Genomic DNA, 15,347 nt, shown 5'->3' with positions numbered 1-15,347 from the left:
AGCCTACCTGTGAAGCTCGATGCTTGGGTAGATCATCTACCTAAATGTTGAAATCACCAATAATTAGGACAAGAGAGTGTCAGTGGGCCAAGAGCTGAACTCTGCATGGTCTGTGTGGGATTGTGTGACCATGGGCGGTGAAAAACGAAGTATAATGGGTGGTTTAGCATGATGGTATGTAACTTACAGCTGTGTGATTTGTGAAGGAGGGAGAGAGAGAGATCTGTCCAGAAGAGGCAATGGAGAGAAGGCTGAGGAGTATACCAACCCCCACCGGAGGCCCAGCAGTGTGACAGGGGCCAGAGAAGAGAGCCACCACATATGGACGCTCCTGGGAATGCAGTGCTGTCAGAGGAGAGCAGGAAAAGGAAAGAATGTTCCCAAAAGAGGAGGGAGATGTAAACTTTTACTAATAATTGTCTTTTTTGTTTTTGGTAAAAACTATATCTAACACTTAAAAGCATAAAAGATTCCTACCTTGCTATAAAAGTTTCTTGAACTCAAATGTTCTCTCAAACCATTAATGCCTGCTAAAACCTACTATAGATAACATGTGATTTAGAAAGTAGAATGGTGAAAATCTCTATTACAAAATTTAATTAAAAGAATGGTTTAATAATGCTGTTTTTTAATTCATAATAACTGGCGAGTTTTAAAAGAATGGCTCTGAATGGGAATCATTTGTTCCCTATTTAATTTTTATCAGCTTATAGTTCTCTTCACCATCCCATTACTTATTCTGACTTAACTGTGTTTTCCTTCTTGAAATATGGAGGGAATAAAAATTCATAACTCATAAACACATATTAAAGAGTAATTTGAGATTTATAGAGGAGAATAAAGAGCAACAGAAAAGGGACCACTGTCTGAAATGCTATTGTGCAGGCAAAATGAAATAATCCATATACACGGTGTATACTTGGACACAGGTATGCACATGCACGCACACACACAGAAAATAATCAAATATACTTTTGTACATAATATGTCACTTTAAGGAAAGGACCTTTTTCTATATCTTGTACACCCACTGATGTTTTAAAAATATTTAGAATTGACAATATAGCAGGTAGAACACTGTTACAGCTAAAAGATGGAATGACTATAGGTGATACTCAAATAAATACAGAATCCTAGTCTCAAAGATCACTCTAAATGAAAAAGAATGTTTTAGTAACACAATGGAATAAATATGAGATTCCCATCATCTGTTATTTGAATAGCACAAAAGTGAACTCTATGATATTAGCTCTGTTTATGATGGAAGCACTGAGAGGAAAAGGTGATAGTGACACTGAAAAGAAGAGCAAACTGTAGAAAATTACAACAAAAAAAGTCTCAGATCCTTCCACCTCCACTTCCATAATACTTCCAAAGCAAATATCACCAGCATGTCTTGACTCGGAAGAACAATATTTCCTAAATCATGCAGTGACGCATAAGGGCCTTGAAGAAGAAGAAGAAAAAAAAAAAACTGACACAAAGACAGACATCAAGCTAAAAATTATTTCAATTCTATTTTCTGTTATGGATCACAAGATGAGAAATGAGCCTATACACAGAACTGAATAGAAGGAATCTTTCAAAATTCACATTTCTATCTCGGTTACAATTGATCTCCTCTTCCACCATGCAAAGATTCAGGCTGAATGATTACATTTTGTAAAAAGAAAAAATGTAGCTATACTAAAGTACAGACCTATTATTCATAAATAATCGATTTGTCATTTTGAAATTCTTGATACTTTAGATGATTCAAGTTTCCATTAACAATTCCCATTAATTCTGTCTTGTAACTGGAAATGAAATAATATATAATCTTTACAAATGACATTAAAAATTAGTGATTTATTGAGGTAACTACTGGAAAGAAAAGACAATTATGCTGATAGACAAATGGAGATGCTGTAAAATCTTTTCCTTCCCAACTATAAACAAAAATAAACACCTTTTCCAGTGTGATATTTTAATTAAATCCATTCTTCTTGCAATTAGAAATAAATACAAATGAGATTAATAGATTCCAGTATTTTTTTAAATCAATAAATCATGAACATTTTCAAGTCAAGCAGGTAGGCAGCATCATTGCTGCATCCTCCAAATGTGAAAGGCAGTAAAGCAAGGCACGAGGGGGGCCGTGACAGTTCATCCTAAGTGGCCAGTGATATTGATGAATCAGTACCCTGAGTCTTGAGAACGAGACAATCCAATTAACCACAGTCAAGTCTCAGATTTCTCTCTCTCAACATCTCTTAACATTGATCAGGCAATCAATTTTGTCTTAAAATGCAATGGCATCTCCTTGCAGTTTGAGTCTTTTTGATTCACCAACTATACAAGTATATAGTTGGGAAAGATACTACAGGCTGAAGCCCAGTCCCTGGACAATCCAAGAGGACAGCCTTTACTTACTAGTATGGCCTAACTAGGACCACAACGTCATTATCACAACTAAAATGAAAAGATATTCCCTTTAATATGTCAGCATCCACTCTCAGACATAAATCCTAGATAGTTTTTCTCATCAACTGCTTGGTGACTGATACATAATCTCTGAAATAAGTCTTAGATTTTTGTTATAGATGTGCAACAAATACACATTCATGTAAAAATCTTTTGATGTCTGTAACATGTCTAGGGAATGAAATTTCTGATATGAAATTGGAAAATCACAAGAAAAAAAGTATTTAACAAAAACAGTTTCTCTAGGAAAAACACAAATCAATTTTTACATACCGGAATTTATTTCTGGCTCCATTTTAAGTCTCTTTCTAGTTCTTTTCCAGGTGCTTTTTTTAAGAGTCCTCCCTGTTTTAACCTTCCTATGCTCTACAATTCCCATCATTTTTGGAGTCTGTCACAGCAGCTTTCCAAGAGGTAGTCAGTCATGTACCTCTTATTTGCCCAGCAGCACATTTTAACATATTAATAGCATATTAATTTTAACATACTAATCCAATAGTTGAAGGCAGTGATTTCAAGCCATCCTGGCCAGCCAGTGAATAACAGTTTACATTTATACTAGGTGTCACGCTAAGTGGTCAAGCTCAACAAAAAAAAAAAAAAAGGAAACTTATCAAAATGGAGTTTAAAATCATGGGCCCAGTGATAAGTACTATAAATCACTTTTATTAAATTCATTTCTAATAGTTTTATGCAATTCTTTTATTTTCTTTTTTAAAACATCAATGTGGATAGCAGATACTTTAGGGATGAGAATAATAAATTATGATGCTATGAAAACTTCTTCAATCAAAGGCAGAGATGTATAACTTGAAGAATTTTATCAATTTGGAATAGTCTTACTTATCTTTAAGGACCAGAGACAGTCCAGAAGTCCTAAATTTGAGGATATTCCTGAAAATAATTTTAAATGATAGGGAATCACTAGTTTTTTCAGAAATGCTATGGGATTTTGAAGTGTTATTGTCAATTGCAATTTGTATGATTTAATTTGTTCAAATTTGCAAATATCTGGAGCCACCTGAGCTCCTGGTATTGTAATGTTAAATACAGTGGAACGTTAGAGAGATAATAATTAGGTCCTCTTTCCTCTTGCTGAGTTCTATATAGCAATATATTTTCCTTAAAGATGTAAGTTATAAAACTTACCTCTCTGAGGTCAGTCTAACAACATGGGTGGACATAAATCTAAGTTGTGTGAAATAACCAATTATTTTATTGGTTCAAACTATTGAATATGTGCTTTCTTATCTATTCAGATGAAACATCATGTTTTTAAAATAATGACATGTTCACGGTGTCCATTTTAATGGGAAATAATTAAAACTATATATAAATATATATACACTACACAATCTCAATTTTATGTGAAAAAAACTGTAGAGAAAAAAGACTAGAAACAGTTCACGTTAAGTAGTTCTAGGCAAATGTGCAATTATAAGTGACTTTACGTCACTTTTTTATACCATCATTTTCCAAATTGTCTTCAGTTATCATGAATCATTTTCAGAAACAAACTAACAAATACATGTTTTTAAAGAAAATAAAACATTTTTTTTTCCTGGAAGAAAACCATGCTTTGATTTAATGGAATAATATCAGAGAAACATGAACATTTAGGCATGGTCATCAATTTTTGAAATAGATAACACCCTGTAGACATGAATGGAAAATATTACTCTGAAAAACTCACGGTTAAGATATTTGTGGGACAATATATTATGAGATACCTAATGATGCCCATCCATCTTCAGTACCTGTAAATATACCAGAGGGACAAATAAGGCATGATTAGAGGGTGACCTGTTTAAAGGCAACCCCAACTAATTCAACAAGGTTTTGAACTTGATACCTATTAAGAATTTCTTAAGTAAACTTCACAGAATGCTACATCCTTAAATTACTTCCCAGATCCACCAATCCCTGCTCTTCACCCAGCCACATGGAATCAACCTCAACTCATTTTCTTTCATTCCATCAACCCCTACATCTGATTAGTCAATAATCCATCAATTCCATCTCAGCCAGACACCATCATAAAATATATTTAAATTTTTATAGTTCTGAAACATGAATGTATCTAACGAAAACTGGCATGTTAGATACAATGTTTATCTTCTCTGTTAAAGGCTTTAATTGTATCAATGGTATATATTACAATTAATGTCATCTTGGTATCAATGAAATATAGCATGTACGTATATATATTTATGTTGGTGTATTTATCTATACACTTGGAACTGATAATCAATAATGGGTGATACTATTTTATTATAATTATTTTGTGTATTTGTTCTCCATCGGTCTACTAAATAACAAATGTCTTCTAACTTATTGACTATTGTGGACACCAGGGAGCATCTTCCCAATACTCTTATCACATGTTTTCCACCGCCTGGGGCAAAACTACACACAAGACTCCAGGGAAAGGTGGATAGTGATGGCAGGGGAAAAAGGGAATTGAGACATATCTATTTCTTCATTAAGCACTGTTAAATTTCTACCACCTTACAGAAAAAATTTCAGGAACATTAAATTATGTGTAGCTTTTATTGATCTTCCCGGCCTTTATTGCTTCAAAATAGGGAGCAGTTTGGGACTATCAGTACCTTCAGGGACTGATATATGAAATCTGTGCCTTAATAGGTCCATGGGTATCAGTGTCATTTGAAACAATCTCATACAACATTTTGAAACTATAGAGTAATGATGTTTCATGCCCTCTTCTTTTTAAATTTTACTGCAATTCAGTTTATCTACTAAATTAGCCAGATATATGTCTGGCTGATAGGAAACGGAAAATAAAATAAATAAGTAAACAAAAATAACATATACTTTTCTATTTCTATTAAAATTTTATAATTAAAAGTTAGAGTTATTCTCAATAGCCAATTTATACACAGTTACTAAGTGAAAGAAACGTGGTCTAAGATCACATTAAATTATATGTAATTTGGGGCAGATATGTTCCAACTGTCACTGCAGTTACCCAACACAGTGGAATCCAGCAGCAAAAGGGAGGGCTAAGGATCTTGTTGCTTTACTTAGCAGCTGTGTGATTTTCAAGTTATTTAGCCTCTCTGTGTCTCATTTTCATCCTTTCCAGGACAAGGATAAAACAAAGCACTTTACTGGATTTTTCTGAGGATTAAATGAGGTAACCCAGCAAAGTACTTGCCCATTGCCTATAAGTATTCAATTAATCTTAGCTATGTCACCCTTGACACTATTATTATTCAGCAATGTTATACAACAGATTCAATCATCAGGTAATTAGTGAATACTATTATCTGATATAGGATCAATGGATACTATTTTAGAATGTTTGTCTTAAAATTACAATGTCTGTGGGGATTTTGGGAATGGTACAGACAGTGTTTCCCAAATCATGTTCTATGGGAAGAATGTGGCCAATGGCTAAGTGGCCACAACTGCATGGAGCATTAAAACTCAATAAAGGATGATTGTTTACAACTTGTTGTTGTTGCTGTTAAAGTCGAGTAACCTGTAGAGTACACGCTTATCTTGGAGGCTGGATTACACATTAATATACTATAGGATAAGGAGAGACCTGCGAGTAAGATACCTGTTTTTTAGTTTTGTTTTGTTTTTGCTTCTTTCAGCAGCCCTAAGCATATTTAACTGGAGAGTTCTTTTATCACAGAATTCCTATTAATTTCTTCATTTACATACTCTCTAAGACACTACTCTCTGGGGATCTAATGAGAACCATGCAGGCAATATAAATATGAAGAGGGTCAGGTATAGAAAAGATAGAGACATGGTACGGAGGAGGATTTCCGTTTCTTCTGGGCAGTGCAAAAGGCAAGCGGCAGGGCAAACTGGGTTAAGAATGGCAGCAGAGCCTGGCCTGAGCTTCGGGGAGAGGACGTGTGCAAACCGGAGGCCACAGGCCCTCCTAACATAGACAGCTGATTGCTCCTATTAATACTGCAGGTCTAGCTAGTCAGATCTTCTACTTCTTTTTCTTTTCCACAAAAATCTATATTTGCATGTACAGTCACCATCTTTTTTTTTTCATATTTGCATCACAGAGGCTTTTATATAGCCCATGTTTTGCATTAAACACGTCTATATGTTAGATACAATTAAACACGTCTATATGTTAGATACAGTCCCCAGGCCAACAATTTGAGACATCTGGCATTAGAGTTCAGGGTCCAAACTATTATCTTTTAATGCATATAAATCATTTAGCTAATGGCTAATAATTTTGCCTCATAGCAACCTTGTGAGAAAGGAATTATTGTGCCAATTCCTGCTAAGGAGATCAAGTTACATATAGGTGAGGTCACTTGCTCAATTTCACAGATATGGCAGGTGGAAGAGCAAAGACCCATACCTGGCCATGCCTGGGTGCACCTTATTTATTAGTACACTGTCCGTGTCCCACATATGAGCACACATTTGTTCTTAGGATGTGGCATCTGGGAATGCGGGAGGATGTTGACACTGATTGCCTGTGCCAGTTCAGTCTCCTTTATTCAGAGGTGAGGTAGCTTTCATTAAATGATTTACTTTCCAAATGAAGATGTCTGTCAGCTTCTGGTTGGGGAACTGTATCATATATTACCTTACATGACAATAGAATTTTTGTCACAGGTCCTCCACTTGAAAGATATATTTGAGTTTCTAATCCTTGCTTTCTAATGCTTATTAAAATTTTGTTCTGAGAAATTACAGACACAAAGGAAACTCTGAAGTGAATGAAGTCCTTATTTCTCTAAATCAGGGGTTGGGAAACTGCTTCTTAAACCAAATCTGGCTCACTGGGTGATTCTGTAAATCAAGCTTTGTTGATACACAGCTACACCCATTTGTTTACAGCTGATCATTGACTGCTTTATCCCATCACAGCAGAGTTGAATGGTTGTGACAGAGACCATATGACCCGCAAGACCAAAAATATTTACTCTGGCCTGTACAGGACAAGTTTGTCAACTTCTGCTCTAGATATTCCGATTTTTTTTATTTTGGGAACAAAATCAGACACTCATAGCTCTTTGTCCTTAGAGATCACTCTTTACGGACCCTCAGACAATTGCTTTTTACTGTAAAGTCCATGTTTCTGTCACCCACAGGCTCACATTAAATGTAGATAAAAAGATAAATGCCTACGCTCATTTTCACTGCATTCACTGGAGAGGTTTTATTGAGGATATTAACCTCGTCACAGTGTTCCCTATGAGAACAATGCAACTATAGTTGTAGTACCAGAAATTGTCTTTTTTTTTCTTTTTGTCCTCAAGAGGAATTAGTTAGCATGAATAGCATGACTATTTCAAATCTTGTAAATAATTTGTTTTCTCTTTCCTATAGAACCTAGAAATTTCAAAGTTAAAACTGCAATCTTCTACCTTACATTGTTGAGCACACTTTTCAACTTACTAAATTTACCCTTGGTTTCATTTTACCTTCCTTGCCTTGTTTCCATTTCTCATGATTTCTTTATTCACTTCATGTTATTGCAATGCATCCATTATTTTAGCTATAACGCATCTTTTTAAAGTTAAAATTAGACATAAATAAATGAGAGCACTGGTTATATAGGAAAAGACCTGAAAGAAAAGACGCCTGTACCTTCTGCCCCTGTCACAGGAATCTGTTCCTATGATTGCATCCTGCCCTATCCCCAGGGTTTAGTTTAAACCTCTAGAAAATAAGAAGGAAAGAAAATACTCTGACCCCCCAAAGACCTCAGTTGAAAAAAAAAAAAATCTGCAACTGTATACAAGACTGTATCTTGAAGAAAAAGAGCACTGCATTCCCTAAGCTAGTTAGAACACATCCTAAGGTATGGTCACCTCCTCCTGATAGTTTTAAGGACTTTTATAGAGACAGCCAATGAGATTTAGGACAGAGCACATGTTGTAATGGCAGCTTTATATGGCAAGGCAACATAAAGTTGAAGGAGGGATGATGCCAACGTAGAATTATATCGCTGCTACTAAAATCAGAATAGAGTAATACACGGGCAGATGGTCAGGTCAACTCTCTGTCTTACTGCTGATACAATACATAGGATGATGCTGTCCATTCTATGCTGCAGCTTGCTTCCTGGGCAATCCGAAGTGTTGACAGGGATGCTACCAAATGCCTCAGAGAGATCATCTGGGAGGAATTGCTTCGACTTTTGCTTAGATATGTTATCAGTACTGCTGAATTATAAACCTCACTATGCTATGCAAAACATTAATATTAGTTTTTCCACTGCAGCTACCTGGAGAATTTTTCTATGAAATGTTTTTTCTATTTTAACCAAAATGAAATTCACTTCTAATTCAGTATTGGAAAAAAAGGAATTGACTCACCCCACCCCGACCTGCCACCCCATATCATAATAAAAAGGTAAAGAATTAGAAAGGTAAATAGTTAAAACCAAGGAGGCATGTTAAACATAATCACTATAAGAAATGAAATAGAGCTCTCATCTTTTCATGTATAAATAGTTCCAAATACTTCCAGATGGGAGTCTGTTTTTAAGTCCTACTTAGTGTTTTTATAGAAAAAAAAAAAGTTAGTATTTTTCTATTTTATTCATGAGTAATAATTAACTAGTAACTAATAAGGCTAAATAATACCTGGATTTTTATGATTTTCCTTTAGTTTGATCTTTAAACATGAACCGCTACGGTTACATGTAACTGACATTCAATAATCAGAAAACCATCGAGCTTACAAGTCATCGCATGTTTTGCTGATAGAAATATCTGTTTCACAGCTCCTGTGTTTCCCTGACCATCAGCTCTAATGTGTAACTTGGAGCCAAAATTAATATAAGACCTGGTATTTCCATTCTATTCTATTCTATTCTATCAATTATATTAAAGACCCAGTTTTATATTAAAATAAGACTGGGTCTTATATTAATTTTTGCTCCAAAAGATCAACTAAAACTGATGGTTCAGCTAGGTCTAATTTTCAGGGAAACATGGTACTTCTGTTCCCTCTCCTCTTCCCTTATATATGGGAATAACATATACCCTGACCTATAAAGTCTTTGTCACATGTCACCTACTCTTTAAGGCCTTACCTGACAACTATACAAAAAATTGTAAATCCTCAGCCCTTTCTATCTCACCTCCCTTTTTTTTGCCCTTTTCACTAATATATGACAGAGTTTAATTATTCTTTTTCCTTTTCTTTTCTTTTTCCTTTTTTTTTTTTTTTTTTGGTAGCTCTTGTTCTACATTTTAATGTAAAACTTTAGGTGTAGGTGATAACATTTTTGCATTTTGTTCACTGCTATACTCCATGGTCTAAAATGGTGTCTCACATATAAGAAGTACTCAGTAAATATAAATTAGTCCATAAGTGAATGTATGAGTGGTCTATAAATACTATCACTAAGTCCCCAGTATCCTCATCCTACTTACTATTCATTAAAATGTTGAGGTGGACAGAGTGAAGGACAGTCATAAATTATATATAACACCAGAGACATTCCTTGAGCTTCATCTAAATAGAATAATCAATATTTTTTTTTAGATTCATTTGCCAAGTTTAAATTATTCTGCCTTTCTTAGGCTAACAAAATTAACCACATAAATTTTTATCAAAGTAACAATTTTAATGTAGGACATACTCAAAGCATTTATCAATTACTGTATTTATACCATTAAGTAAACGTATCTCAGTATATTTTAGATACAAACTGTAAGTGGTCTCATTTAGTCTTTAATTAAAGCATACCTCTATAATAAATTTAGGACTTTCCCCCAACAACTACAACAACAGAAAACCATAAACAATTAAAGAAGAAAGATATTTTTTCAAACAGAATTGTCAACTCTTCCACTCATTTCAGGTTGTCATATGATCAATCCTCTACTAACAGAAACCACCAACTATTCAACCATGTTAACTTGTATCACTGTAATTCTGCACCAGAAGTATATACCAGGGAAATTCAGATGGAATCTTGATTTAATGAAATCACTTTAACATATTCAAGGAGTAAAGTATATTTGTTACTACAGCTCAAAGGGATATTCCATTTGATATTCATACAACATGTTCCTGTTCACATATCTCTCCCAGTAAGGAGCTCAAGGTGATGGTTAATTACACACTAGTTGGGTGTGTTCAAAGCCCTTTTCTACCATTTTCTAACTGTGGGCTCTTGGGCAAGTTACCTAACTTCCCTCTGCCTTACTTTCCTCGTTTATAAAATATAGATTAAAAAAATACCTTCCTCATGGGTTGTGGAGATCATAAAGTGAGATAACAAATCTAAAGTGTTCTACAGTGTTTGCTATTTTTATGACTTATATGTGATTGTAAAAGGAGTAGCACAATTATATTTTCTGTCCTTATGAATTCTCCCTTGTAATACTGAAAAATGCTGTGCATGTGTACGTTAAATAACTCTTGATGTGACTGATTATGCTTGCATTAAATATTTGGTTGTTAATTTTGATACTGGAGAGGTTTAACTGTGAGTACCTGATACCCCTTGTTGTAATAAATATCCGTCTGCCTTGTAATACAGAAGGCCCCATGCCTCTCCAGAGATCAGAGATTCAAGTTTCTCATATGTGTCTTTCTCTGCAAATACTTTGGACAGACTACAGTCTTGACTAGGCTTGCTGATCATTCTCTGCCAGCCATAATGCCAGAGAACCAATGACACACAGGCCCTTGTCCCTGCTGGTTTTCCATTACTGCAATGTAAAAATACCAATTAACCAAACCAGGACTACCTCACTGGCCCCAGTGGCTGTGTTTGAGCCCCGAGACCCACCAGAGTGTAGATCTCCACTGATTAGACCAGGCACTGTGCTATGACTAGGCAGGTTTGCTTGATCCCATATACAGAAAGTATAGGGTTGTTTTTGTTTGTTTGTTTGTTTTCCATCCTTACTTATACGCTTGTACCTGTCTGGGATTTTGCACCTGTGGCTACACACAGCTATACCATTCTACTCACTAGGTCAGACATCATTCTTTACAGAGAACGTTTCCTTGATGGTCTGCAACCTTGATTTTCCACAGTATCTCACAACCACAATTCACTGAATATGTCTGTACATATCCAAACTTCAGCTGGGGACAAAAGTCATGTCTCCTCCACTGCCAGTGCTGTCTCACTCTCCATGTTAATCAATGTATCTAAGGGGATTTTGAGGAGGAAACGTCACTTATCACTACACACTAGCTGCATGTCTCATAGATCAGGACCAGTATGACACTCTCTTACACAGGAAAAACGCTATGGCAACCTTTGGTTATTGCAGATTAATGTTATGCAATAATTATAAAATTGAGCAGCGATAAGAAATAATCTCATTTAGAATAAAACTAATTTCTCACTTTGATCATGAGCATAAGCACTGTATTTATTCATGGATCTCCTATATTTTCTTCCCTTTACTTTAAAGATTCTTAAAATAAATTTTATTTTTCTTAATTTTAATGCAATATATGGGTATATTACATTCAGATGTACACGTATGTGAATTGTGGAAATATAGAAAATACATATAAATACCAAAGAAGAAAATGTAAGATAACCATACTTTTCTAATCCATATATAAAAACTGCAAACGCTATCTCATTATTAATTTGAGATGAAAAATTATAAAAACATAAAAACATGTTATTCTTGATGAAAAATATTCAAAAGAGCATTTCATTATACATACCAAAATATAACACCAAAATATCATCATCAACAACTACAACATTGGCAAAACATAGAGAGAATTCCTCAAAACCTCAGGCAACATGAAATGACTACATCAGAACTCAAGCTTCAATTTTTTTCCATGAAGATAGTGCATCCAAAACTTAGGCAAAGAATGAAAGCATTCCTTTGTGTCTCATATAACTACATCTGAAGAACAAAGAGGGCAATGAAAGGGTGAACAGGGAAGTTATAGGGTTTAGATTTTTTTTTTTTTAATCATGAAATAACTCCAAAAGGAGAAAGTGGCTTAGGTCAGTTCTTCCTTTATTATTCCATTTTAAAAATAAGAAAAATAAAACATTTGTATGCCTCATAGTCAATGAATACTTATTTTAAAATGTAATATAATGATTTCTATAATCCCAAGATGATTCCATTTAATAGCTGCCATTCAAATAAATTTGAAGTCACTATTAGAAAAATAATTCCATGAATTACAGGGTTAGACATTCATTAGCTCTACAATAACACTCCCCAGATAGTTCTAATTAGCTTATAGTCCTAAAGATACTGATAGTGAAATGCTGTGAAGTATTAAATTAATAGACCTTAGAAGACAATGCTGCTATACTTGTTCATCCTGCACAGGACTGTCACATAGCTCATTCTTTCATTGGTTTTTCTGGAAAAGTAAATGTGAACATACATAAACTCTTCAAAATAAATACCATATATTGGTAATACTATTTAGGAAAATCCTTTTGTTTTGATTCACAATATATTTTTCACGCAATCAAACTGCTGTGCAGATTATATCAAATGGAATTACACAGATTGGGACCAGAGGCAGCGTCTGGTTTCCTCTCATTTCAGTCTGTCTAAGTACCTGAATAAGTTATCTTCCATGTGCAAGGGCAGAACACTTTTCTCTTATCCCCCTTTGGGTTCTTTGGCTGGTCTAATAATTATATTAACATAAGAGAAGATTAACAGGAGAAAAACAAATTTAATTTTGTATGTACAGGAACCTCAAAGAAGGGACCGAAGCAGGCAGCTTTTGTACCTTTTAGACAAAAAAACAATTATTTGTGAAGATTTGACAAAACAAAAGGGTTTGAGCTTGGGGTAACAAATTAATGAATAATTAACAAAGTTTGTTTTTACAGGCTTCTCGGACTTACATTCCCTATTTCTGGCAATTAGGATGATTTCTGCGCCCCCCGCCCCTGCCGCCCCCCCCCCCCCCCCCGCAGTACAGAGAGGAGACCTTCACACAGGAGATTTATTTCCTGCTTTAAGGGAGACAGAGAAGGGTCAGAATGTCCTCCTTACAGGGGCTGTTTCTAAAGTATCTTTAATTCAAAATAATATGCTAAAGTAGCATTATTTTGGCATGGCATGCATATTCTGCTCCCTTTCAACATATAGGAACAGTTTTGAGAACTAACACTTTACCACATTTTTATTTTACAGATAAGCTAATAATCATCATTTGTTAAGTCATACATAGACTTACACAGTTTTAGGTTTAGAACTTTAAGTCCATGGATTTCTAAACTACTGTTTTCGGAGTAAAATGTCACACACTTAATAAGTATTTCAAGGCGAAGTGAAGAGTTCTACAGATAATCGATTGACAAAAAAAAAAAAAGAAAGAAAAAACAAGGATGCTTTGATCACATGTTTAGACTAGCAGTGTTAGGTTTCATAAGGAAAACTAAAGCAACAGGACAGCCCTCCCTACCAATGTTCCAAAAAAAAAAAAAAAAAGACAGAAAGAAGAGTTACATATTTGACACAATTACAGATTATTAAGCAAGGGCTGTTTAAATGCTGGATTCCATTTTCCCAGCTGCATTACAGGATTTCTTTTAAAGGAGCAATCGATGTGATGTGGAAGAGTCATAAAAGGCTCTTTGAACAAGAACAATACATTCACAAAAGAGGACATGCTCCAGGGAACTGCCCTGTGCACAGTCACATGCTTTATTTGAGCATTACCGTAGAGCAATGCAGATGAATCCAAAACAGAAACATAAGCCCATCAACTCACATAAAAAAGGGCCTTGTGTTGTAATCACAGTCTTCCTCCGGGGCATTTGGCACCCAGAGTCACCCACCTCTAGGCTCTATCTTCCTTAGCACCTCACATTAATCATACCATGCCCAATTCCCAAGAAAGGCTAACACCTCCTGAAAGCCTTCACATCCAAACAACTGGCCCTGTATTTCTGATGGCAGCTGAGCCTGGAATGCAGTTAAATTTCCACAGCCAGGTATGAGGTGCTCAGCCTTGACAACTGGCAAAAAGAGTAGGCCCGGGCTTCTTCATGGCCCACTGGACCATGGAAGCTGGGGACCCACATGTCCTGTATCACTGAAGTGGCAGCACTCCCACGCACCATGTTGTGTTTTTCTGATCCTGTGCCTGAGCATCTCCATCCTTCTGAGAGCTCACTTCCTTCTCCACTCCATCCAATAGCTCCTCTCAGGTGAGTGAGAGTCTGCCTGGCACACACCAGTTTTCTTCTTTAAGTTGAATCCTGTAGTAAAATTGGCAGGGCTTTTGGTAGAAGTTTTCCCACCTGCCTGTATCCAGAGTGCCAAGCCATCCTTTGAATACTCTCCTTGTCTACTTCAACATCTTGGTACTGACCGCCTCTAGAATTGAGACTCAGGAAATTTGCCCTAAAGAACCCATTCCAAGACTATCTAGGCTCTGTGGCCAACCCATCTTCCTTCAGTCCTCGTCTTACCTTGGTGAGTAGGTATTTGCCCAGATTACTTGTTCACATGTGGGACCTGTGCTTGAGGGCCCATCAGATCTGACACCCAGGTCGGCTTGACTTACCCCAAGTTGGTCACTTACTTTTGATACATGCACCCATTGCAGTGCTCAGTAATTTAGTGCTCTAGAACTCTGAATTACATCTTAGTTTATATCCTATCCTAAGTGCTCTCATCTCATGACTCTCATACACATTTTAGCAACATCACAGCAAACTGAAAGGCAGGTGGGTTATTTAGTCCCAATGGAGGAAAGTAAATAGAAAAAATAATGCTTTGTCCAGAAGCATAACAAGAAATTAATAGAAATGATGACTCCTGATATTCTGTGCCCAGCAATGATCTAGCTAGTTGGATGTTTGTGATTTCCTGGAGGATTTTCTCTTGGAGCCATTAACGATACTATCGTCCCTAAACGATAGTATTTCCTCCGGCCAGCTTACCGCC

The 15,347-nt window shown here is 35.7% G+C and overlaps 1 protein-coding gene across 5 annotated transcripts in view; it reads right to left on the bottom strand.

Moving 5' to 3' along the window:
- Positions 1-15,347, bottom strand: part of NKAIN2 (sodium/potassium transporting ATPase interacting 2) — an 872,501-nt gene that overhangs the window by 562,493 nt on the left and 294,661 nt on the right. The window contains exon 1 of one of the 5 annotated variants that reach the window (XM_033094046.1): positions 4,157-4,220. The exons of the other annotated variants lie outside the window; for them this stretch is intronic. Coding sequence (XP_032949937.1) covers positions 4,157-4,207 — 51 coding nt within the window. The 5' untranslated portion in view covers positions 4,208-4,220. Of the gene's footprint in view, positions 1-4,156; positions 4,221-15,347 lie in introns of those variants that run through there. 5 annotated transcript variants of the gene reach the window in all.

The sequence above is a fragment of the Rhinolophus ferrumequinum genome, chromosome 3 (assembly GCF_004115265.2).
Source record: "Rhinolophus ferrumequinum isolate MPI-CBG mRhiFer1 chromosome 3, mRhiFer1_v1.p, whole genome shotgun sequence".
Lineage (NCBI taxonomy): Eukaryota > Metazoa > Chordata > Mammalia > Chiroptera > Rhinolophidae > Rhinolophus > Rhinolophus ferrumequinum.
The sequence above is the reverse complement of the archived record's forward strand: the minus strand, read 5'-3'. Positions and strand labels throughout refer to the sequence as shown.